This window comes from Anomaloglossus baeobatrachus, chromosome 4 (assembly GCF_048569485.1).
Source record: "Anomaloglossus baeobatrachus isolate aAnoBae1 chromosome 4, aAnoBae1.hap1, whole genome shotgun sequence".
In the NCBI taxonomy this organism is placed as follows: Eukaryota; Metazoa; Chordata; class Amphibia; order Anura; family Aromobatidae; genus Anomaloglossus; species Anomaloglossus baeobatrachus.
The window spans coordinates 271,500,749-271,526,955 of record NC_134356.1 but is presented as its reverse complement, the minus strand read 5'-3'; the positions used below and the strand labels follow the sequence as shown (position 1 = coordinate 271,526,955).

Below are 26,207 nucleotides of genomic sequence, written 5' to 3'. Positions count from 1 at the left end.
GGGCCATTCTGAAGATGTCGGTGGTGAGGGCTTCAAAGAAATGGCGCCCGGAGGAGGCGCATGCGCAGATGAGATCTTGAGCCAAGAGCTCCATCTGTACAACGTACAGAGCAACATCGTTGGCCACCGTACAAAGCAGCGCTGTCGGTCGCTGTAAAGAGCAGCTGCCGGTCACCGTACAGAGTCGCACAGAGCAGCTGCCAGCCGCCGTACAGAGAAGCGCCGCATGCTGTACGGAGCCGCACAGAGCAGCGCAGCATTGCCCCTGCCTCTTGTAACCCCTCTCCACAACCCCCGGTAAGCTACATTCGGATTTTAAGATGCACCCCTCATTTGCCTCCCAAATTTTTGGGAGGAAAAGTGCGTCTTATAATCCAAAAAATACGGTATAATATATATATATATATATATATATATATATATGCACATGTACACATATATTCTGTTGAGGACATTTACAACCAGCACTGGTTGACTTTTTATTATTGTTTGCATCATAAATGTAGATGTCTTGGGATGAGCTCTATAATGTATACAATGCTCAGCATAAATGAGTACACCATCAAAAAATTTTTAGTTTCCTTTCAGAAGCAATATTTCCTATGGGATAATATACTACAAAATACTCCCACAAATGTGGACCATTGATTGAAAACAAGATTTGTTATTTTGCACATTCATAAAATAATGTTCCTAACAAATTCATTAAAGGAGTTGTCCGACATACACTCCAAAAAAAATTGTAAGCTAATCTGTGCTGTATTGTCATATAAATCACCCCTACATTGTTATTTTTAGTTTTCTAACTTTTGTTCCTCTTGAATTCACCCTTTATTCTCTGCAGCTCTCTGTTTACATTCAGCTCCAACAAACATGACAATTTCCTGTATTCTTGGTTGCCAAACCTCAGTCAGAGCTGGCACCACCCAGCCTCACTGTCCAGAAACGTCCCCTGCCCTCCCTCTGCACATTCAATGGCTGTCAGTATTCTGCCCGGCACCTGACCTCTCAGCATGTGACAGAGCAGAGATCCAGCTTCTCTCATCTGTGACACAGCAATCAGCTCACATCCCATCCACAATGGTAACAGAAAGAGTTGTTACATGTTCCTCACCCCTTATAGATAAATGAATACTGTGTAAGGCCCCTTTCACATGTCAGTGATTCTGGGACGTTTGTGCTTTTTTTTAAACGTACCAGAATCACTGACATACGCAGACCCATTAGGCTACTTTCACACATCAGTTTTTTGCCATCAGGTTCAATCCGGAAAAAAACGGGTAAAACGGATCCGGTACCGCATCCGGTTTTTCCCCATAGACTTGCATTGTTGCCGGATTGTACCGGATGGCTTTGCGTTGCATCCGTTTTTTTCCGGATGCGGCAAAATAATTGAATGCGGCGGCCGGATAGAACGTATCATGTAACGTTTTTTGTCCCCTTAAAATAACCGCATTCTGCCGGATCCGGCGCAATACGGCATTGTATACAATGGGTGTCTATGCATGCCGGATCCGGCGCAATGCGGTTTAAACCGGATGCGGTGACCGCATCCGGTTTGGTAAACAGAGCATGCGCAAATTTTTTTTTTCATCATCCCAAAACTTATAAAAGGATCCAGCACATTCTACACACTTCCTGCCGTTGGTTCCTGACTTCAACTTCTGCTGTCCTCCAGTCCAGTGCTCCAGGGAAGAGGTATGTCCACAGTACTGTCCACAGATCACTGCTGTGAGCTGCGTACATGTACTTAGACATTTTTTTTTCTTTTTTTGCAGGTGCAGTGTTGACGGAAAATTTGAGAACAGCCAGTTCCTGTGTCCGTTTGCAGTCAGTGCGAATTTGGAGGACAGTGTTCCAGAGGTAATGTCCACAGTACTGTCCACAGATCACTGCTGTGAGCTGCGTACATGTACTTAGACATTTTTTTTTCTTTTTTTGCAGGTGCAGTGTTGACGGAAAATTTGAGGACAGCCAGTTCCTGTGTCCGTTTGCAGTCAGTGCGAATTTGGAGGACAGTGTTCCAGAGGTAATGTCCACAGTACTGTCCACAGATCACTGCTGTGAGCTGCGTACATGTACTTAGACATTTTTTTTTCTTTTTTTGCAGGTGCAGTGTTGACGGAAAATTTGAGGACAGCCAGTTCCTGTGTCCGTTTGCAGTCAGTGCGAATTTGGAGGACAGTGTTCCAGAGGTAATGTCCACAGTACTGTCCACAGATCACTGCTGTGAGCTGCGTACATGTACTTAGACATTTTTTTTTCTTTTTTTGCAGGTGCAGTGTTGACGGAAAATTTGAGAACAGCCAGTTCCTGTGTCCGTTTGCAGTCAGTGCGAATTTGGAGGACAGTGTTCCAGAGGTAATGTCCACAGTACTGTCCACAGATCACTGCTGTGAGCTGCGTACATGTACTTAGACATTTTTTTTTCTTTTTTTGCAGGTGCAGTGTTGACGGAAAATTTGAGAACAGCCAGTTCCTGTGTCCGTTTGCAGTCAGTGCGAATTTGGAGGACAGTGTTCCAGAGGTAATGTCCACAGTACTGTCCACAGATCACTGCTGTGAGCTGCGTACATGTACTTAGACATTTTTTTTTCTTTTTTTGCAGGTGCAGTGTTGACGGAAAATTTGAGAACAGCCAGTTCCTGTGTCCGTTTGCAGTCAGTGCGAATTTGGAGGACAGTGTTCCAGAGGTAATGTCCACAGTACTGTCCACAGATCACTGCTGTGAGCTGCGTACATGTACTTAGACATTTTTTTTTCTTTTTTTGCAGGTGCAGTGTTGACGGAAAATTTGAGGACAGCCAGTTCCTGTGTCCGTTTGCAGTCAGTGCGAATTTGGAGGACAGTGTTCCAGAGGTAATGTCCACAGTACTGTCCACAGATCACTGCTGTGAGCTGCGTACATGTACTTAGACATTTTTTTTTCTTTTTTTGCAGGTGCAGTGTTGACGGAAAATTTGAGAACAGCCAGTTCCTGTGTCCGTTTGCAGTCAGTGCGAATTTGGAGGACAGTGTTCCAGAGGTAATGTCCACAATACTGTCCACAGATCACTGCTGTGAGCTGCGTACATGTACTTAGACATTTTTTTTTCTTTTTTTGCAGGTGCAGTGTTGACGGAAAAGTTTGGCCCATCAAGTTGGTGTGCGTGGCCTGTAATAAAATATGTCGTCTTCTGGTAGCCCGCCCTTCGGTTCACAAACTGAGGTATTTTTTTTTTTTTTTTTTTTTTTAAAAAAAACAAAAAAATTTTTTAAATAAACGACATTTACACAGGTGGCCGAAACATCACAGGAGATGCTGCCAGAAGAGGACGGAAGGGGTGGAGAAATACACGGAGCGGGCGGTCAGAGTGTAAGTTTCATACAGGAATTGTTTACCACAGCACACCAAACACATAAGTAAATAATGTTTTTTTTTTTTATTCACTAAAGGCTTCAACTTCTAGGGCTCACGATAGAGCTCCCCCAAGACCGTCCCAGGGTCGTCGTCGAGGTGGCGGTGGTCATACTGTAAGTTTTTTTTTTTTGTTTTTTTTTTCATGTCAGTGTGATTTTTTGTCTATTTTTTATTTTAATTTCTTTTTTCTTTCTTTGAACAGGCATCACAGCGTGCTCCCGATTCTGACGGTGAGGAGGCCGGATTTCTCAACATCGACCTCCTCATCGATGAAGTTAGAGAGAGGGAGCCGCTGTGGAACATGGCTGACCGCCGCCACGCTGATACTATCGTAACCCGTCGACTCTGGGACGAGGTATGCCACGCAGCGGTAGAAGGTTGGGGGGAGCTCAATTCTCGTGGCCAGAAGAAACAGCGTAAGTATTCACAGTTCAGTAGGTTATGCTGCAGGATGTAATGTGTTGTATACTAACCACTTTGTGTTTTCCACTTTCAGGTGACAAACTACAAAAGCGGTGGCGGTCTATCAGGGATCACTTCAAAAAGGAGTTAAATCAAGAGATGCAGGCCCCGAGTGGATCCGGAGGACGCAGATCGAAGTACCGTTACTTTAGAGCGTTGTCGTTCCTCCGGACAACTATGGTGTGCAGAAGGTAAATATTCCCCAAAATATGTACAAAGTATAATATTTTATGTCTGATTTTTTTGCCTTTTTTTTTTTTTTCTGTGGCACTGTATAGCAATTAAATTAATTATTATTTTGTTTTTCCTCTTTTTACCAGCACCGTCTGCAGCACTCAGGAGCCTGCATCGAACCCGACAGGAGCGATCCCTGAACAGTCCGCCACTGGTGAACACACGCACAGACCCCACCCATCTGAACCTTCCCTTCCATCTACATCTGTCCCATCCACCTGCGCTGGAGCTTCCCGTGAGACTTCATTACCTGAAGCTGCTGGTGATGAGATAGCTTTTCCCCTACCCCACCCCTCTGACACTGCTGCCCTCAGTAGAACACCTTTGGGTTCTGGGCGTCAGCGTCATAGGGGTCAGGAAAAGAGCTATGCGCCCGAGTTCTTGCATCTAAATGCAGCCTTCCAGAACGCCATTCAATTATTATCAGAACAAAATCGTGCATCTTTTAGCTTCATAAATGCCAATATGGAAAAAAATACACACGAATTGTGCACGCGTCTGGACAGGCTGCATTTAGATGCAAGTAAATCACCCAATCATTGTTTTTTTCAAGCCGTACTAGAGCGCATGGAAAAGCTATCTCTTGACCAGCAGATGCATGTAATGCAAGCCACACGGCAGGCTCTGGCGCAGGTTGACTCCCAACCACCTCCACCCACCCCTCCTCCAGCCATTGTCCCTACTCCCTCTGCTGCCCAGTACCAGCCTGCTGCCCAGTACCAGCCTGCTGCCCAGTACCAGCCTGCTGCCCAGTACCAGCCTGCGGCCCAGTACCAGCTCCCAACCACATCTGCCCCTACACTTCCTACCCACTACCACATCTCGCCTTCCACACCCGTCATGACCCCAACTCAAGCCACTAATTCACCCGCCACCTCTTCTGTCTCCCAATCCCTCCACTCCACCCCTCAATCCTTACCAAATCCCATCCCATCTCCTGGTTTCCCTCTTGGTTTCTCAACCACACCTTCACCTTCTGTTACTTCCCCACCACCACCACCAACACCACTTTCCACCCTCAATACTCCAACTGTGCGTGTGTTCCCACCTGTCAGCCCCTCCAGTACTATCTCCACCCCAAGCCCAAGATATACCAATTTATAACTTATGTTTGTAATAAAAATAAAAGTTTTTTGTTGAAAAGTATTTATTTGTTCTTGTTTTTTTTGGGGGTGAATATTATTTTGCAAGTTAAGTTAATAATAAGGTAATACAAAAACATAACATGTTGTAATTTGACGGTGAAAAAATTACAAATTTTTAAAGCGAGTGAAAGATTAAAATTAACAAAGTTAACAAGATATTTTTTAATTTATTTTTAACTATTTTTATTTGTTATAAAACTAAACAAAGATCTTACACCATTTGATCTTGCCAATCTACTCTACCTTCTGGGGACACAAAATAGTCAGCATATTTGTCACGGATTGTGGAACAGGCAACACTACTCCTAAATCCAGGACTGGTGTAGTCAGACAAAGAGGTGGATTCCAAACTCTGGTCATCCAAGGACAAAGGTTCCTTTGTTAAAACAAAATTGTGCAGTACCACACATGCTTTCACAATTTCATCCACAGTTTCAATGTTTAAATTAATGGCTGTTAACAACACTCGCCATTTGCTGGTTAGTATCCCAAAGGAGCATTCCACCATTCTTCTGGCTCTGGATAATCTGTAATTGTATATTTTTTGGGTTTGCGTCAATCCACGGCTTGCATATGGCTTCAATAGATGTTGGGAGAGTTGAAAGGCTTCGTCGGCCACAAAAACAAAGGGCATTGGGGGCTCACATGTGCCAGGAAGAGGTCTTGCAGGAGGGAAATCAAAAGTATTCCCATAGATTCGCCGCCCCATTGGGGACATTTTGAAGACCTGAGAGTCATTGGATCTCCCATATGCGCCAATGTCCACTGAGATGAATTTGTAGTCCGCATCCGTTATTGCCATTAGGACAATTGAGAAATACTTTTTATAATTGTAGTATTCTGACCCCGAAGCAGCTGGTTTCACAATTCTTATATGTTTGCCGTCCACTGAGCCAAGGCAATTTGGAAACTGACAAATGTTATAGTATTGTTCAGCAATTGCAAGCCATCTGTCCCTGGTGGGCTGGGGGATGAAATCATCATGGAGGCAATCCCACAAGGCTTGGCAAGTGTCTCTAATGATTCCCGAGATGGTGGAAATTCCTAGTCGAAACTGGTAGTGGAGGGATGAAAGCGACTCTCCAGTTGCAAGGAATCTGTAAAGGAAAGACAATAATTATAAAAAAATAATAGCAAACACATTACAGTTAAAAGTCAATTTACAGGAGGATACAATTTAAAAAAAAAAAACTTACCTAAGCGTAACCAGCAAACGCTCCTCGGGTGTTATAGAGAACCGGCTGTAGGTGTCCGTTTTACGGATGTTGTCCGCAACAAGGCCAAGGAGGACGTCAAAATTAATCACTGACATCCGGACATAGCTTGTGAATTTTTCATGGTTTCCACGGAGCTCCAGGTATAGGGTTGAAAACACCCCACGTGTCAGTCTCTGTGCAGTCAGGGGATGGATCCAAAAGCGTCGATGTCGCTGACGCCTCAGTCGCTGTCGCTCCTTTTCTCTGACGATGATAGCCAAGCGATTTGCCTCAAATATAAAATCTGCAGCGATCTTTGTGTAATTTGCAAGAATAGCATCCATGGTTTCTGCTTGCCTCTGTCTTCATTCTGTCATATATGCTTCAAAATACTGTATATATACTATATGTTCCCAATAGCCAATCAGAATACGGAACTCGTTAATTGTTTGTTTAGTGTTTAAAAAACGGATCCGTCAAAAAACGGACATAACGGATGCAAAACGGATGCAAACCGGACCTACCGGATCCGTTTTTTAACGGATCCGTCCTAAACGGATCCGCTAAAAAACGGATCCGGTAGGTCCGTTTTGCTCCGGTTTGCACAACAAAAACGGAAACGTTGGATACGGCAAAAAAAAGGACTGTGCCTGAATACAGAAAACTGATGTGTGAAAGTAGCCTTATAATGAATGGGTCTGCTCACACATCAGTGATTTTTCACTGCACGTGTCTCTGTGCAGCGTACTCGCGTGTGCGTGATTGCCGCACGGAGACATGTCCATTTTTTTCTGGCATCACTGATGTCCCACAGACCACGCAGTGGTGTGGTCCGTGAAACACGTGCCAGAAAAAAACGTGCTTTTAAAATAAAAAACATTTTAACTCACCCGGCTCCAGCGATGTCCTCTGCAGCCCGTGCAGCTTGCTGCTTCTAAGCCGGCTCATTACTGTCGCGCATATTCATTATGCGCGACACAGCCGACCCGGAAGCAGCTGCTGCGGAGGTCACCGCCGGCCGGATGCTGCACCGCGGCAGCGATCAGCACCATGGACTGCGGGAGCGCGCACAGGTGAGTTGATTACTAAGTGCAATCACGGGCAGTAATCTGTAAGTGACAGTAAATAAACACATACACCAAGAAAAAACAGTTTTTTGTAATTAAATACATCACCCTCATAAGCCTCTTGATTAGGCTACATTCACAGGACTGCCCCGTTTTTGCGGTCTGCAAAAAAATGGTCATGTTTTTTCACGGATGCAACTGTGTGGCATCCGTTCCGTTCTGTATATGGTCCATGTGTCATCTGCGTACCTTCCTATTTTTTTCATACTGCAAAGAAACAGAAGCAGCTAGATAGATAGAGGGATAGATAGAGACAGATAGCTAGAGGGATAAATAGAGAGATGGATGAATGAATCAAGGGATAGATAGAGGGATAGATAATAGATGAGAAAGACCAATATAATGTCCTACCCCCCCCCCCGCATATTCTAAGCTGGCACCCTTTAGTGCCTTTCATGTGGCACTAAAGGGTGCTTAGCCTTGTATTTAGCCAATAAATAAATAAATAATTAAAGCTAGCCAGCTAGGGTAAAGCAAACGGCTGCAGCCTGCAAGCCACAGCTGGCAGCTTCACCTTAGCTGGTAATCCAAAACAGAGGGCACCCCACGCTATTTAAAATGAAACAAATAATTTAAAACAAAAAACGTGGGGTCCCCCCCAAATTGCATCACCAGCCAAGGTAAAGCGGACAGCTGTGGTCTGGTATTCTCAGACTAGGGAGGTCCACCGTTATTGGACACTCCCCAGCCTAAAAATAGCAGGCTACAGCTGCCCCAGAAGTGGCGCATCCATTGGATGTGCCAATCCTGGCGCTTTGCCCCAACTCATCCCGTTGCCCTGGTGCGTTGGCAAACGGGGTAATATCTGGGGTTGATGCCAGATGTGTAATGTCACCTGGCATCAAGCTCTGGGGTTGGTGAGGTCAGGCGTCTATCAGATACCCGCCATCACCAACCCAGTCAGTAAGAAATAAAAAATAGACAACAAAAAAAGTTTTATTTGAAACAACACTCCCCACATTCCCTCTTTCAACAATTTATTGACAAGAACAATCCAATCCGGGTCCGGCGTAATCCAATAAGGGGGTCGCACGGCGATCCATACCATAGTCAATGAGACACCCAGTCAATGAAGAACAAAATGTTCCCCATTGGCTGGGAGAGCCATGCAGTGACCTGAGCTAACATCAATAGGTCAGCCCAGGTCACTGCAGGGGATGCCGAGCGCTGCCGTCAGGAGGTTAGATGAGATCATTACCTGCAGTAACAATCTCCTGCTCTCCTGACGTCAGCGCTGTCACTGACTTCTATGCCCGCCGCGTTCTACGCAGTATCGCGAGAGCCCGTGACGTCACTGCTAGTGACAGTCTCGGGCCGCCCGCGAGACAGGCAGAGAAGGCAGTGACCGCGGTGACGTCAGGAGGCAGGAGATCGTCACAGCAGGTAATTATCTCATCTAATCTAACCTGCAGCTACATGTCACAGTGCAGAGAGCAGGGAGCTGCGCACACTGCTTAGCGCTGGCTCCCTGCTCTCCTAGCTACCGTACACATCGGGTTAATTAACCTGATGTGTACTGCAGCTACATGTCACAGTGCAGAGAGCAGGGAGCCGCGCACACTGCTTAGCGCTGGCTCCCTGCTCTCCTAGCTACAGTACACATCGGGTTAATTAACCCGATGTGTACTGCAGCTACATGTCACAGTGCAGAGAGCAGGGAGCCGCGCACACTGCTTAGCGCTGGCTCCTTGCTCTCCTAGCTACAGTACACATCGGGTTAATTACCCGATGTGTACTGCAGCTACATGTGCACAGAGCAGGAGCCGGCGCTGGCAGCGTGAGAGCGGCGGAGGCTGGTAACGAAGGTAAATATCCTTGGTTACAGCTTACCGCAGCTGCCAGACGCCGGCTCCTGCTCCCTGCTTGCTTCATTTCGTCGCTCTCTCGCTGTCACACACAGCGATCTGTGCGTCACAGCGGGAGAGCGACGACCAAAAAATGAAGCTGGACATTCAGCAACGAGCGGCGACCTCACAGCAGGGGCCAGCTCGTTGCTGGATGTCACACACAGCGACAGCGACGAGACGTCGCTGCAACGTCACAGAAAATGGTGACGTAACAGCGACGTCGTTGTCGCTGTGTGTGACACCACCTTTAGCAGTCAGTGTCCTGCTCCCTGCCAGCCCCGCTGCGTGAGAAGCTGCTGATACTGCGGGCAGACACTGACCTTGCAGTGCGGGCAGCGAGCGGGACACAGACTGCACAGGCAGTGATGACAAGCAGCGCTCGTCATCCCCGCGGCTGCACGCACTGCAGGATGAGAATCAGCTTATACTGCAAAGGGGGGCAAACACTGACACGCTGCAGTGCGGGCATCCGAGGGGCTGGCGCGGGACACAGACTGATGCACACACACAGGTGACCCATGATGACACAGACAACGCGCATGGGAGAGGGGGGGGGGGGAGACAGTCCCCAGGGCATCAGGCAGTAAACATGATAAAGCGCTGGGGACACAGCGCTGACAGTGTATCTGACAGCAAGTGTTCCTTGCCTTATTGAACTGGACACTGAATTGGCTGGAATTCAGGGCGCACGTAGCTGGGCACAGGAGGCGGGGGAGGGAGACTACGGAGTGTGTGGGAGGTTGTGGGCAGAGTACGGGGTGCAGGGGAATGTGTGGGAGGGTGCAGGGAACGGGGGCGGTTACTCCACGCACTGTACAGCCCAGCAGGGAGGCGACATGCTGTTCCAGATTTGCATGTCAACATGGCCCTGCCCATGTAGACATGAAATGACCGGAAGCAGCAAAATTGCGGCAGGAGCGGTCACATGACCACTCTGAGCCGGGGGAGAGGGGCTGACAGCAGGGCAGGTAAGTGGTCTCTATCTACTTACCTGCCCCAATGTAGCCCAATAGTGTAATAATGAAAAAAACTCAAAATAAGCCAGATAACCCCTTTAAAGATTATGTTGCAAAGATGAGTACACCTCAATGAAATTTTCAGGATCAAAGCTAAGTTTAGACTACAAAATTCTAATTAACAAGAATTCAACCACAGGCAACTCTAACTGCGGTACTCATTAATTAAACAGGTATCCATCAAATAGTTGGCTTTAATAGGGTGTTACTTAAAGAAAACCCCTTCCCATTTCACGCTGCCAGCAATGGCACCACAAGGAAGAGAAATGTCACAAGAACAGAGAATGAAAATAATTTCTTTATACAAGCAAGGTGAAGGCTACACGAAGATCAGCAAAGGTTTACTTATCAGGCATAATACTGTAGCAAAAATAATAAAGATATTTAACAGAGATGGAAATGCACAGAGACGTCCAAACCGATCACGGAAGCTAGCAATTAAACAGGAGCATCTTCGGATGAGAAAGGTTAGAAAAAAAGAAAAAAAAAAAAAAAAAGACATGCAAATTCACTACAATTAGCTAAAGAAGAAGAAAGCCAAATCAGGCTGAGCATTTCTTGCGACAATACAGCATACACTGCCCAGGAATGGCATACATGGGTTTCGTCCGCGAAGGAAGCCTCTCCTAAAGCCCATGCGCAAAAAAAGCCTGGCTACAATTTGCTAGGTCTTGGGCTGAAAACTATGAAGACTACTGGACTCTATACTCTGGAGTGATCAGATCCAGATCAAGATAAATGTTTTTTGGAACCGATTGCTTCAAAACTACATGGGGTGGTGAGGAGCACAATGAAAAATACACGGTGAAACATATCCTTATGTGAGGCTGCATGAGTGCTGCTGGTGTCAGCGAGCTACATCTCATTGATCGTGTCATGATGTACTGCTCTGCATTGAAAAGAGAAGATGCTGCCATCAGTCCTTGAACTTGGTAGACGTGCACTTTTCTAACATGACAATACACCAAAGCTCATCTAAAGGCCGCTTTACACGCTGCGATAATCGGTACCGATATCGCTAGCGTGGGTACCCGCCCCCATCTGTTGTGCGACACGGGCGAATCGGACCCGTCACACGTACTTACCTGCCCGGCGACGTCGCTGTGACCGGCGAACCGCCTCCTTTCTAAGGGGGCGGTTCGTTCAGCGTCACAGCGACGTCACAGCTGCGTCACCGAACCGCCGCCCAATAGAAGCGGAGGGGCGGAGATGAGCGGGACGTAACATCCCGCCCACCTCCTTCCTTCCGCATTGTGGCCGGGAGGCAGGTAAGGAGAGCTTCCTCGTTCCTGCGGCGTCACACGGAGCGATGTGTGCTGCCGCAGGAACGAGGAACAACTTTGTTACTGCTGCAGTAACGATATTTTAGAATGGACCCCCATGTCACCGATGAGCGATTTTGCACGTTTTTGCGACGATGCAAAATCGCTCATAGGTGTCACACGCAACGGCATCGCTAATGCGGCCGGATGTGAGTCACCAATTCCGTGACCCCAACGACTTCGCATTAGCGATGTCGTAGCGTGTAAAGCCCCCTTTAGGCTACTCATACGTTTCTGAAGAAGAACAGAGTGAAAGTGATTCACAGGCGAAGTATGTCTCCTGATCTGGACCCAATCGAACACCAATGGAGAATCTTGAAGAGACAAGTTGAGCATCACTCTGTACATAGCGTCCAGGCAAAAAAAAAAAAGTCGATCCAAATGAAAAAAGACAGATTTTGCAATATGTCACCAATTTGTTCATTGCATTCCTAGAAGACTTGGTTTGCTCCTTAAAAATCATGGAGTTCATACAAAATACTAGATGTAGTAGTTTTTGATGTGGGGTGCATTAATTTTAGCATCAACTAATTTGAGTAAAACTGAAGATTCTGTTCTGAAAATTATATTACTCTTACTTTCATGTTATGGCTTAAAAAAAAATTATTTGTAAGACTTGTGAAAATTTGGGAAATTGTTCTTGTGTTGAGTGAGATATTGATTAAAATGTTACTTTTCAAAAGGGTGTACTCATTTATGCTGAGCGCTATCTATATACACGCAGTCTTTTATATATGACAATGACACAATATAAACAATGTGATTTTTTTAGGAGTATATCCAATTGACAAGTCTGACCAGCAGCATCTATTATATAGCCTGACTTAGATATTTACACAGATAGATATACACTGTTATACCCTGGTAATGGAAACAATAAAGCCTACAAACACAGAGAAGCTGCACCCATATCCTACTGGTCCCTGTGCAGACAAGCAAACCTCTACCTGCACAATTAAACACATCACCTCGGACCTGGCTCCCTAAAATACAATGAAAGAATTTCTCATATCTCCTAATGAACCAGAGGTGAGGGCGATATGTACAGCTAAACAGGAGAAGGAAACTATGCAAAGGTAGATGGAAACAGTAGGTGAGGAAATTTAAAGCACATTCACAAAAGGGGGAAAGAGAGATTAATAAAAGAGACAAGAATAACCTACCACCAGCCTAACAAAGGAGAAAGGAAAAGAGTTGGGAAGGCAGACAAACAAACATACAGAGAAAGTCCCTTCGCTAAAGGGCTGGTGCTCCTTAGCACTAACGCAACAAGAAATATAGCCCAGCAAGGAAATCTAGTGAAGGGAGAATATATACTGTATATCCCAACCCAGACTGCAATAGAGCAAACCAAAACAGGACAATGAAAACATCTGAGAGTGTAGGGAGACACTAGTCCGGCTCCACCCAGTGCTGCTATAGGTGATTGACAGGTCTCTCTGTTGTATGTACATAGGGACAGACCTGTGAACACCTGACATGGCGCTGGGAAGAGCTAGCCAGGGGTGGCAGCCGATCAGCTACACCTATCCCTAGCCAGATCTCTAACTATATCTTCTTATCAACGCTGGAGTATTTCAAAGAATAATATGCCTGGCTGCAATCGTGCATTCGTGCATCCAGGATCTGATTCATGCTGACCACAGTTTGGGCAGCATGTATTAGGTGACAAGTCCCTTTTAAATAATTTTATCATAAGAGTCAAATAAAAACTAAATTTTATTACAGTCTTGGCATTCAGGAACAATATGTTTTCCTTAGCTCCATTTAGCCCAAACCAGACTATAGGGAATAGTCTCTGTAGGGACACACACAATTCGCATAGAGATTTCTAACACCCAGTTGTCAATTTATTTACAAATTTCCATTAGGAAAGCGATTTTAGAGGAGTACTCTCTAAGAAAGCAAATTTGAGATGCAGAAACAGCTGAGCATGGGTAAGGTACTGTAGCCATAAAAAGAGCCATCCCTTTAATACTTACAGAATGAATACTGCTCATACCTATAATACTTTGGCGTTTTGACTTGTTGAATAATTTTTTCCTTGAGAATCTTTCTCTTAACCTTTTCTTCTTGTTCTTTCTCAGATGTATCCATGTAAGCAAGAGCAGTTTCATGGGAAGTAATGTCTTTCTTTTTATGCTGCAAAAAAAATTATTAGGATTACTACAGTATATATAAATGGTAAAAATGAGCGTAGTTTGGGACAAAGTATAGATTAAGAAAACTTTCACACAAAATTTGCATTTTAGATTATTAATGGCGTTTTCTTCTTGAACACAAATGGACTGAATTACGCACTCACCCTCCCCAGGTCCAGCGATGACTCTCTGCTGCTGCAGTAGTGATATCACATTGATAGTCCATACCACCGCTGCAGCCAATAACTGAGCTCTACTAATGCAGATGGCAAAAGTGATTTGTAGCAGCGGTAATGTGCTGTTTTGAAGTGATGTCACAGCTGCTGCCAAAACACAGAGATCAGAGCAGTACCGCTGAGCAGGCACGGATCTGGGGGAAGGCAAGTACTATCTTAGTTTAACATAAAAGTCCCACAAATGTATTTCAGACTAGTATAAATGTGCCGCGACTCAAGCTTATAATCAAAATCAGGAGAACCATGAGTCAATGTCAACAATTATAAAAAAAAACCTTTTTATACATACAAAACATAAAAAATATAGTAGTTATTTCCAAAATATAATCCAAATTCACACTGTAAATCAGCTGCTTGATCAAAAATAATTATGTCCTCTCTTACATTTATCTACTCTGCTGCAGTGTCAAAAAAGAAAGATTCACTTTTGTCTTTAATTTGTTTTTCATGCACTAGAGGGCAGTATGGTTTAAAATACAGCATCACATTGTGCAGCAAAGCATTTATATACTGCATAAAGTTACGAGTGCATCATGAGTAAATGCCTTCCATATATTATTCTTGCTCACAGACATAAGAATTAATTAATCCAATACGTATCATCCACAATTGTTTAAGATCATTAGAAGGAAATATTTACCCATATGGAAAATAGGATCGCCTCAGCTGTTTCCCGGACGTAAGTTAGTGTAGCTTGCTTTCTCAAGGGGCGCCCCAATTGTGGATGATATTATGTATTGGATTAATTAATTCTTACTTACCATATTTTTCGGACTATAAGATGCACCGGACCATAAGACGCAACCTGGTTTTAGAGGAGGAAAATAAAATTTTAAGCAAAAAATGTGGTCATGACACACGGTTATGGGGCGAGGATCTGCTCCTGACACTGTTATGGGGGTAATGTCCCCAAATTCTCTACTAAGGTGCCGCATCCTAGTAATGATCCTCCTGCCTTGTATATACAGTATATGTCCCTCATCCTGCTATATACCGTCATCCTGCCATATGGCCGCATCCTGCTATATACTGGCATATGGCCGCATCCTGCTATATAACCCATCCTGCTCGTATACCCTGATCCTGCTATATACCCCCATCCTGATCATATGCCCCCATCCTGCTGATATGCCCCCATCCTGTTCATATACTCCCATCCTGCTCATATGCCCCCATCCTGCTCATATGCCCCCATCCTGCTCATATGCCCCCATCCTGCTCATATGCCCCCATCCTGCTCATATGCCCCCATCCTGCTCATATGACCCCATCCTGCTCAGATGCCACCATCCTGCTCATATGACCCCATCCTGCTCATAATATACCCCCATCCTGGTGTATGGCCGCATCCTGTGGCACATAAAAAAAAAATAAACGTTCATACTCACCTCACCTTACCTCACTCCCTGCAGCATCGCTCGTCCTCCCGTCTGTGTCAGCGGCAGCGCCGCTGAGTGGAGCCGTCTCCGTTACCCTGCTGCATCGCGATCATCTCCTGTGTCTGTGCCGGCGGCTGCATGTGGACACGTGCGCACAGCGATGACGTCATCGCTGTGCGCACCGCTAGTCTCCACCCAGCCGCCGGCACAGACACAGGAGATGATCGCGATGCAGCAGGGTAACGGGGACGGCTCCACTCAGCGGTGCTGCCGCTGACACAGACGGGAGGATGAGCGATGCTGCAGGGGAACGGTGAGTACTGTACACGGATTCACTGCTCCCCGCGCTGATGATGATGCGCGGGGAGCAGTGAATACAGCCGCACATGATCACTCCAGGCCGTAGTTGCCAGGTGTGATCATGTGGGCCGGCTGTTTATCCCCCGCCCATCATCCCACCGACCTGTCACCACCGGCTTCAGCGCTGAGGGATGATGGGCGGGGGATGGGCGTGCATATTAAATGAGCGGGTCCACGTGGTCACGGCAGGCTGCTGCAGCCTGCTCGTGCCCCCGATGACCCACTCCACCACAGCACCCTCATTCCCCAGAGCCACATTCAGACCATAAGACGCACCCCCCACTTTCCCCCAACATTTGGGGGGGAAAAAGTGCGTCTTATGGTCCGAAAAATACGGTATGTCTTGTTTCACATGTCTGTTTTGTTTTTTTGTTTTTTTTTAATCAGCATTGCAGATGAAAATCGGCTGTATATATCTAATGGACAGCACAACGATGGCATCAGTGTGCAATCCGTGATTAACATTGCAATGCATAAGAGAAGTTTCCTAATATATTTATTTAGTCTGTATTTTATCTCACATTTTGCAACTTTCAATATTACACATACAGTATTTCACATCAAATATAATGTTTGATTATTTTGTCATCAATGCTCTTTACTAATTATATGATATTTTCACATTTCTGTTCTTACACATATATAAGAACTATCATTTATTTTATTTTCCATCATTTTTACTTATACTTATTATTCATTATTTATTTATTAATTTTATTCATCCTTTTTCGCTTTAGTCCTCTATAACATACATAAAATCTAATATGTAAAGCTGGGTGTCTGTGTGTATGTCCGCTAAAGGAATCCGCACCGCCACATTTCAAATCACGAAATTTTGCACAGACGCCTCATGTGACTCAGGGAACGTCATAGACTATGTGTTGACAGGAAAATTTAACCCCGCGTTTTACAGTTACTCTCCAAAAAACATGCCTCCATTAAAGTGAATGGAGCCTGGAACTACAGGTTAACAGCAGTGATTGGTTGCTATAGGAACAAAGGATATTGTTAGTCTAAGAAGCTTATGTGTGAGGTAATATGATGTCTGTGGGGAGACAGAAAGAGACAGAGAGATAGAGACAGAGACAGACGGTGAAAGAGACAGACGGGGAAAGAGACAAAGACAGATGAGGAATGAGACAGACCTTGATAGAGACAGACTGAGAAAGAAACAGAAATAGAGACAGACAAGGAAAGAGGCAGACAGAGACAGGCAGACAGGGATAGAGACAGGCAGACGGGAATAGAGACAGCCCGTCGGGGATAGAGTCGGACTGACGGGGAAAGAGACAGACAGACACAGACAGAGACAGACACAGAGATAGCGAGAGACAGACACAGACACAGAGAAAGAGACATATAGACTGATACAAAGACAGACAGAGAGATAGAAACAGACAGACAAGTAAAGAGACAGACAGAGAGACAGCGACAGACAGACAGACTGGGAGAGAGACAGAGAGACAGTTACTATCCCAGGCAATGCCGGGTACTAGAGCTAGTTCCTACTATAAACCAGAAGGCTAATACAAAATGACACATAATTTAGGTCCAATAATTCAATCAGCCACTAGATGGCAATATTATCTTTAAAATGTTATTGGGTCTGTTTAGCACTGACTGCGCTCGGTTTACACCAGGGGTTGTCGCCTGTAGACATCTTGCCGATTGCGGCCTGGTCCAGGGGGCCACCGACGTCTGCGCTTTACTTCAGTTGAATGGGATGGGAGTCCTTAAACGCACATTCAATTAAAATATATTGCCGCCGCTACACAGAGACAAACTCTCTGCACAGCTATACCAATACCATCCGCCGGCTAATTAGAGGCCAGCAGCTAACATCAGCATATGACAAAGCTGCAAGCAAAACCAGGGTCAGAGCACTGGGCAGTGTGGTCTTTAACCCTTAGCACACTTATGATGGTACTGTTTAGTGGGTAATATGTCCTTTGCAATTGTGCACTGTATTCTATATTAGGGGTTGTGAGATACTTTACACTGCACAATGCACTTTATTGGGCTTCAAGAAGGGAATTTTGTTTACTTACCGTAAATTCCTTTTCTTCTAGCTCTAATTGGGAGACCCAGACAATTGGGTGTATAGGCTATGCCTCCGGAGGCCGCACAAAGTACTACACTTAAAAGTGTTAGGCCCCTCCCCTTCTGCCAATACACCCCCCGTGCTCCCACGGGCTGCTCAGTTTTGGTGCAAAAGCAAGAAGGAGGAAAAAATAATTATAAACTGGTTTAACTTCAATCCGAAGGAAAACTCGGAGAACTGAAACCATTCAACATGAACAACATGTGTACACAAAAAAACAGGGGCGGGTGCTGGGTCTCCCAATTAGAGCTAGAAGAAAAGGAATTTACGGTAAGTAAACAAAATTCCCTTCTTTTTCGCTCTATTGGGAGACCCAGACAATTGGGACGTCCAAAAGCAGTCCCTGGGTGGGTACAATAATACCTCGTAAGAGAGCCGTAAAACGGCCCTTTCCTACAGGTGGGCAACCGCCGCCTGAAGGACTCGTCCACCTAGGCTGGCATCCGCCGCAGCATAGGTATGCACCTGATAGTGCTTCGTGAAAGTGTGCAGGCTCGACCAGGTAGCCGCCTGACACACCTGTTGAGCCGCAGCCTGGTGCCTCAAAGCCCAGGACGCTCCCACGGCTCTGGTAGAATGGGCCTTCAGCCCTGAGGGAACCGGAAGCCCAGCCGAACGGTAAGCTTCGATAATTGGCTCCTTGATCCACCGAGCCAGGGTTGATTTGGAAGCCTGTGACCCTTTACGCTGGCCAGCGACAAGGACAAAGAGTGCATCCGAGCGGCGCAGGGGCGCCGTACGAGAAATGTAGAGTCTGAGTGCTCTCACCAGATCTAACAAATGCAAATCCTTTTCACCTTGGTGAACTGGATGAGGATAAATAGAGGGTAAGGAAATATCCTGATTGAGATGAAAGGGGGATACCACCTTAGGAAGAAATTCCGGAACCGGACGTAGAACCACCTTGTCCTGGTGAAAAACCAGAAAAGGGGCTTTGCACGACAACGCTGCTAGCTCAGACACTCTCCGAAGTGAAGGGACTGCTACTAGAAAAACCACTTTCTGCGAAAGGCGTGAGAGAGAAATATCTCTCATTGGCTCGAATGGTGGTTTCTGAAGAACCATCAGCACCCTGTTTAGATCCCAGGGTTCTAACGGCCGCTTGTAAGGTGGAACGATGTGACAAACACCCTGCAGGAACGTGCGTACCTGTGGAAGTCTAGCTAGGCGCTTCTGGAAAAACACAGAGAGCGCTGAAACTTGTCCCTTAAGGGAACCGAGCGACAAACCCTTTTCCCGTCCAGATTGAAGGAAAGACAGAAAAGTAGGTAATGCAAATGGCCAGGGAGAAAAACCCTGAGCAGAGCACCACGACAGGAAAATTTTCCACGTCCTGTGATAAATCTTGGCGGACGTTGGTTTCCTAGCCTGTCTCATAGTGGCAATGACTTCTTGAGATAACCCTGAAGACGCTAGGATCCAGGACTCAATGGCCACACAGTCAGGTTGAGGGCCGCAGAATTCAGATGGAAAAACGGCCCTTGAGACAGCAAGTCTGGTCGGTCTGGTAGTGCCCACGGTTGGCCGACCGTGAGATGCCACAGATCCGGGTACCACGACCTCCTCGGCCAGTCTGGAGCGACGAGGATGGCGCGGCGGCAGTCGGCCCTGATCTTGCGTAACACTCTGGGCAACAGTGCCAGCGGAGGAAACACATAAGGGAGCTGAAACTGCGACCAATCCTGAACTAAGGCGTGTGCCGCCAGAGCTCTGGGATCTTGAGACCGTGCCATGAACGTTGGTACCTTGTTGTTGTGCCGGGACGCCATGAGGTCGACGTCCGGCACCCCCCAGCGGCAACAGATCTCCTGAAACACGTCCGGGTGAAGGGACCATTCCCCTGCGTCCATGCCCTGGCGACTGAGATAATCTGCTTCCCAGTTTTCCACGCCTGGGATGTGAACTGCGGATATGGTGGAGGCCGTGGCTTCCACCCACATCAAAATCCGCCGGACTTCCTGGAAGGCTTGTCGACTGCGTGTGCCGCCTTGGTGGTTGATGTATGCCACCGCTGTAGAATTGTCCGACTGAATTCGGATCTGCTTGCCTTCCAGCCACTGCTGGAACGCTTTCAGGGCAAGATACACTGCCCGAATTTCCAGAACATTGATCTGAAGCGAGGACTCTTGCCGGGTCCACGTACCCTGAGTCCTGTGGTGGAGAAAAAACCGCTCCCCACCCTGACAGACTTGCGTCCGTCGTGACTACTTCCCAGGATGGGGGTAGGAAGGATTTCCCCTTCGACAATGAAGTGGGAAGAAGCCACCACCGAAGGGAAGCTTTGGTCGCCTGAGAGAGGGAGACGGTCCTGTCGAGGGACGTCGGCTTCCTGTCCCATTTGCGTAGGATGTCCCATTGAAGAGGACGCAGGTGAAACTGCGCGAAAGGGACTGCTTCCATTGCTGCCACCATCTTCCCCAGGAAGTGCATGAGGCGCCTCAAGGGGTGTGACTGGCCTTGAAGGAGAGATTGTACCCCTGTCTGTAGTGACCGCTGCTTGATCAGCGGAAGCTTCACTATCGCTGAGAGGGTATGATACTCCATGCCAAGGTATGTGAGCGATTGGGCCGGTGTCAGATTTGACTTTGGAAAATTGATGATCCACCCGAAACTCTGGAGAGTCTCCAGGGTAGCGTCGAGGCTGTGTTGGCATGCCTCTAGAGAGGGTGCCTTGATCAACAGATCGTCCAAGTACGGGATCACCGAGTGACCCTGAGAATGGAGGACCGCTACTACAGTAGCCATAACCTTGGTGAAAACCCGTGGGGCTGTTGCCAGGCCGAATGGCAGTGCCACGAACTGCAGGTGTTCGTTTCCTATGGCGAAGCGCAAGAAGCGCTGGTGCTCTGGGGCAATCGGAACGTGGAGATAAGCATCTTTGATATCGATCGATGCAAGGAAATCTCCTTGGGACATTGAGGCGATGACGGAGCGAAGGGATTCCATCCGGAACCGCCTGGTCTTTACGTGTTTGTTGAGAAGTTTCAGGTCTAGGACAGGACGGAAAGACCCGTCCTTCTTTGGGACCACAAACAAGTTGGAGTAAAAACCGTGGCCCTGTTGATGAAGAGGAACAGGGACCACCACTCCTTCTGCCTTCAGAGTGCCCAGCGCCTGCAGAAGAGCCTCGGCTCTCTCGGGAGGCGGAGAAGACCTGAAGAATCGAGTCGGGGGACGAGAGATGAACTCTATCTTGTAACCGTGAGACAGAATGTCTCTCACCCAGCGGTCTTTTATTTGTGGCAGCCAGGTGTCGCAAAAGCGGGAGAGCCTGCCACCGACCGAGGATGCTACTAGAGGAGGTAGAAGTCATGAGGCAGCCGCTTTGTTAGCGGTGCTCCCAATGGCCTTTTTAGGACGTGACTTAGACCGCCATGCATCAGAGTTCCTTTGTTCTTTCTGAGACCTTTTGGACGAGGAGAATTGGGACCTGCCCGCGCCCCGAAAGGACCGAAACCTCGACTGCCCTCTCCTCTGTTGGGAGAGGTTCTGCTTGGACTGGGGTAAGGATGTATCCTTTCCCTTGGATTGTTTGATGATTTCATCCAGGCGCTCGCCAAAGAGCCTGTCGCCAGAAATTGGCAAACCGGTTAAACGCTTTTTTGGAAGCGGAATCTGCCTTCCACTCCCGTAGCCACAAGGCCCTGCGGACTACTACCGAATTGGCGGTCGCAACTGCCGTACGGCTCACAGAGTCCAGGACAGCATTCATAGCGTAAGACGCAATTGCCGAGGTCTGGGAGGTAATTGGCGCGGCCGCTTCAATTTTCGCTTGACCTGCTGATATAGCTTGTAGAGCCCATACGGCTGCGAATGCTGGGGCAAAAGAAGCTCCGATAGCTTCATAGATGGATTTCATCCAGAGCTCCATCTGCCTGTCAGTGGCATCTTTAAGCGAGGCCCCATCTTCCACTGCAAGTATGGATCTACCCGCCAGTCTGGAGATTGGAGGATCCACTTTGGGACATTGAATCCAACCTTTAACCACTTCCGGGGGAAAAGGATAACGTGTATCCTTAAGGCGCTTAGAGAAACGCTTATCCGGACAAGCATGGTGATTCTGGATTGCCTCTCTGAAATCAGAGTGGTCTAGAAACATACTCTGTGTACGCTTGGGGAACCTGAAGCGAAATTTCTCCTGCTGAGAATCAGACTCCTCCGCCGGAGGGGCTGAGGGAAGAATATCCAGCAACTGATGAATGGATGCAATAAGATCATTCACTATGGCGTCCCCGTCTGGAGAATTAGGATTGAGAGCGCTCCCAGGATCAGAATCCTGATCAGCTGTTTCCGCATCATCAACCAGAGAATCCCCCCGCTGAGACCCTAAACAATATGATGTCGAGGGAAATTCTAAGCGGGCTCGCTTAGACGATCTGGGGCTAGGTTCTAAGTCCGAACCCTCCGTCTGGGATGTATGAGATACCCCGTGAGGACATTGTTGGTCCAACTGAGGGGGGTCAGGGAACAATGATTCAACAGAGTCCCTTTGCTGAGATACCGGTCTGGACTGCAAGGCTTCTAGTATCTTAGCCATAGTCTCAGAGAGTTGATCCTTAAAGGCTGCAAACTCAGTCCCCGTCACCTGGACAGTGTCAACAGGTGGCTCCCCCTGGGTCCCTCTTAGCAGAGGATCCGGCTGAGGAAGTGTCACAGGGGTCGAACACTGTACACAATGAGGGTCAGTGGAACCTGCCTGTAGCTGGGTCTTACATGCGGCGCAGGCAACATAATAAGCCTGTGTTTTGGCACCCCTGCCTTTTATGGGCGCCATGCTATAGTTTTCCCTGAGTAACACAATAGGGTATATAGCCAGAAAGAACTGTACTCATACAGTGTAAATTATATACAGTACACAAAGAATGTACCCATACAATACAGCACCATGGGGCTAGCACCACATGTGCTGTTTACCAGCCGCCTAAGCAGTTGTGAGGCCACCAGAGACCGTGTCTGGGTCTCCCATGAATATGTCCCTCTCTGCAGCGTCGGTGGAGCTGACAGGAATGGCTGCGGCGTCCTGACGAGCTGAGGAAGCTGTGGGCGTGGCCTAGAAAGAGCGCGAAACGGGCGCTCATACTGTGTACAGTGAGGGGAGTGGAGCATGTAAATCATACTCCAGCCCTCATTGCTGCTCGCTCCGTGCAGCGTCCCGCCCTTCCCCTGCCTGTCAGGGCTGAGGGCGGGAGAAAAAAAAGGGAAACTAGGCCGCAATGAAGCCGGGGACTGTAGTAATAAACGCGGCCGCCGTAAAAGCGCGGTCGCGTGAAAGTCCCCGGCGAACTACAAGTCCCAGCCGCGCCGCAGTGTCCCGTGGCAACGGCGGTCAGTGCGGTAGCCCTTACATATAAACACACTCAGCGACGCTGAGTGTGTAATGGCACATATAGACCCGGTCAGCGCCGCGGTCCCCGGTGCACTAGCACACCCAGCAAAGCTGAGGTGATGCCGTGCGCGTTCCCAATAGGGATACAGAGTACCTTTAAGATGCAGGGCCATGTCCCTGAACGGTATCGGCTCCTATCCATCAGGCTCCACAGGAGTTGTGGATGAAGCCCGGTCTCAGTGCCTGGAGACCGATAAGATCCCACTTCACCCAGAGCCCTAAGGGGGATGGGGAAGGAAAAACAGCATGTGGGCTCCAGCCGCCGTACCCGCAATGGATACCTCAACCTTAACAACACCGCCGACAAAAGTGGGGTGAGAAGGGAGCATGCTGGGGGCCCTATATGGGCCCACTTTTCTTCCATCCGACCTAGTCAGCAGCTGCTGCTGACTAATCTGTGGAGCTGTGCTGTGCGTGTCTGACCTCCTTCGCACAAAGCAAAAAACTGAGCAGCCCGTGGGAGCACGGGGGGTGTATTGGCAGAAGGGGAGGGGCCTAACACTTTTAAGTGTAGTACTTTGTGCGGCCTCCGGAGGCATAGCCTATACACCCAATTGTCTGGGTCTCCCAATAGAGCGAAAAAGAAATCCCCTTTTGTATTATTAATTGATTTCTGTTATTTATTTATTTATATGACTTTCTGATTGTTAACTTTTTGTGCTTATACTTGTAGCTACGTTTTGTATGCTCACCTTGCAGCCATAGTGGGATATGCCATTGACCACACAGCCTTGTCTTTTCCTGCTTTAATCAGGAGCCTTTAAACTTTTATCTTCATTTTTGGGTGGTCATATGGATTACTAAAAACTACATATTTTGGTATTGTTTTCTATTTTATTAGATTATAACATTTCTCTGGTTGGTCAGATGTAGGTTTATAGCATAGGGATTAAAACATTTTATTTTTCTACTTCTATCAATGATCATCAGATAAAATCCAAGTTGAAAGCATCAAGTAAAGTAACAAGTGCAGCTCATAGGTTTCAAGCATTTCAAATACACTTAAGAGCATTAAAGGGGTGGTTCACTACTGAGTATAGTGGCCACACATATATGTAAACCTTATAAAGAAGGCTTATTTCAAATACCTTGTGTTGTCAATAGTGCCTCTAGGCGGTGCTATTGCGGTCCGCTCATCCCCATCACATGACCCCCGGGCTCTGTGACCTCGGAGATCTGGTTATGTGACGTCAACTTCCAGCTCACCTGACATCACCGCGGCCAGCCCCAATCTCCGAGAGTGACTGGTCTGTGGGCGGAGTTTGACCGCTCGTTACAGCCCAGCATCTCCCTGCTCTCTCCTTAACTGCAGAGCACAGCAAGCAGGAGCGATGCTGGGGTGTGACGAGCGGTGAAACTCCACCAACAGCCCAGTCACTCAAGGAAAATGGGGCCGACTGTGGTGATGATGGGTCAATTTAAAGTTGGCGTGACATCATCGGATCTCAGAGGTCATGGAGCCCGGAGGTCACATGATGGGGATGAGTGAACCGCAATAGCACCGCTCAAAGGCACAATTGACTACACAAGTTATTTGAAAAAAGCCTTCTTTATGAGCTTTACATTGATGTGTGGCCACTATGCTGAGTAGTGAACCACCTCTTTAAGTGTCCATTTTTCATGTATGTGTTCTATAGATGTTTTTCACAGATATAGCACATCCATGATAGTCTGCAGGCTGTTCACATCTGTTTTTTTTATTTTATCAGTGTCACGGATGAAAAAAAGCCATATAGGTCTAATGGACAGCACACAGATGACATCAGTGTGCAATCCGTGATTGCAATTAATAAATTGCAGAATATATTTATTTACTAACTCGGATCCAAACACTGATGACTCTAGAATAATATTTTTGCGTGCATAAAAATAATGGATATCTGAATGAGGCCTTAAAAGGGAATCTGTCAACAAGTTTTTGCTACCTTATCTGACAGCAACATAGGCAAGGAGATTCTGAATCCAATGGTGTATCACATAGATTACTGGGCACAGTCATTCTCACACAATCAAGGAATTCCGTTTTAAGCATGTAGCTGAGCCCAGGGAGCTGTCCCCATCCACACCAGGCTCTCAATAGAGATTGTGCATTGCCTGAGGTGTCAATCACAGGAAGGTGCATGTTAGCCTGCAGTGCACATGAGTTTCTAGTCCTGCAATGTTAATAACAGGGTAGAAAACCCTTTAATTTACCTAAACAATTGTACACACTGATAAGGGAAATGCAGTTGCTTTTTGTTTTTGAACTCTTACAACATGCTGTCGCTTACATAGCCAAAACCTGCTGACAGATTCCCTTTAATCATAGCATGTGAACTGAAGCAGAAAGTGACATTAAATACACGTACCAATTGCAAGTTAATCCCTTACCAACACATGACGTACATTTATGTCATATGTTGGCCCCCTGACTTTAATGTGTGCAGAGCCTGCATCTACCCAACAGATGATGACTGCGATATTCAGCCATCATCTGCCTCTAACAGCAGCCAGAGGAGCAGAGTTCTGCTCAAAGCAGTCAACCTGTAAAATACAGCTGTATTCACTGAATGCTGGGCATTGGGGTGCATCATAGTATGCACCCATCAACGGCCATGTGACTTTGACTTCTAGGAAAAAAAAAAACCTAAAAAGTTCAAATCATCCCCTTAACCCCGATTAAAAATACAGTAGTACACATATTTAATATCGCTACATCCGTAAAAGGGCGATCTATGACCTGATCATTAAATAGTGTAATGAGAAGGACAATTGCAGGGATAGAATTACATTTTTTCGGCCGCCGTAACACTGAAATGAAATGCAATAGGAGACAACCAAAACATTTGATCTACTCCAAAATGAAAATGGCATCA

General features: G+C 46.9%; 1 protein-coding gene across 2 annotated transcripts in view; it reads right to left on the bottom strand.

Moving 5' to 3' along the window:
* MDM1 (Mdm1 nuclear protein) overlaps positions 1 to 26,207 on the bottom strand; it is a 155,326-nt gene that overhangs the window by 90,474 nt on the left and 38,645 nt on the right. For both annotated transcript variants that reach the window (XM_075344829.1, XM_075344830.1), the window contains exon 6: positions 13,752 to 13,891. In XM_075344829.1, coding sequence (XP_075200944.1) covers positions 13,752 to 13,891 — 140 coding nt within the window. The remainder of the gene's footprint in view (positions 1 to 13,751; positions 13,892 to 26,207) is intronic.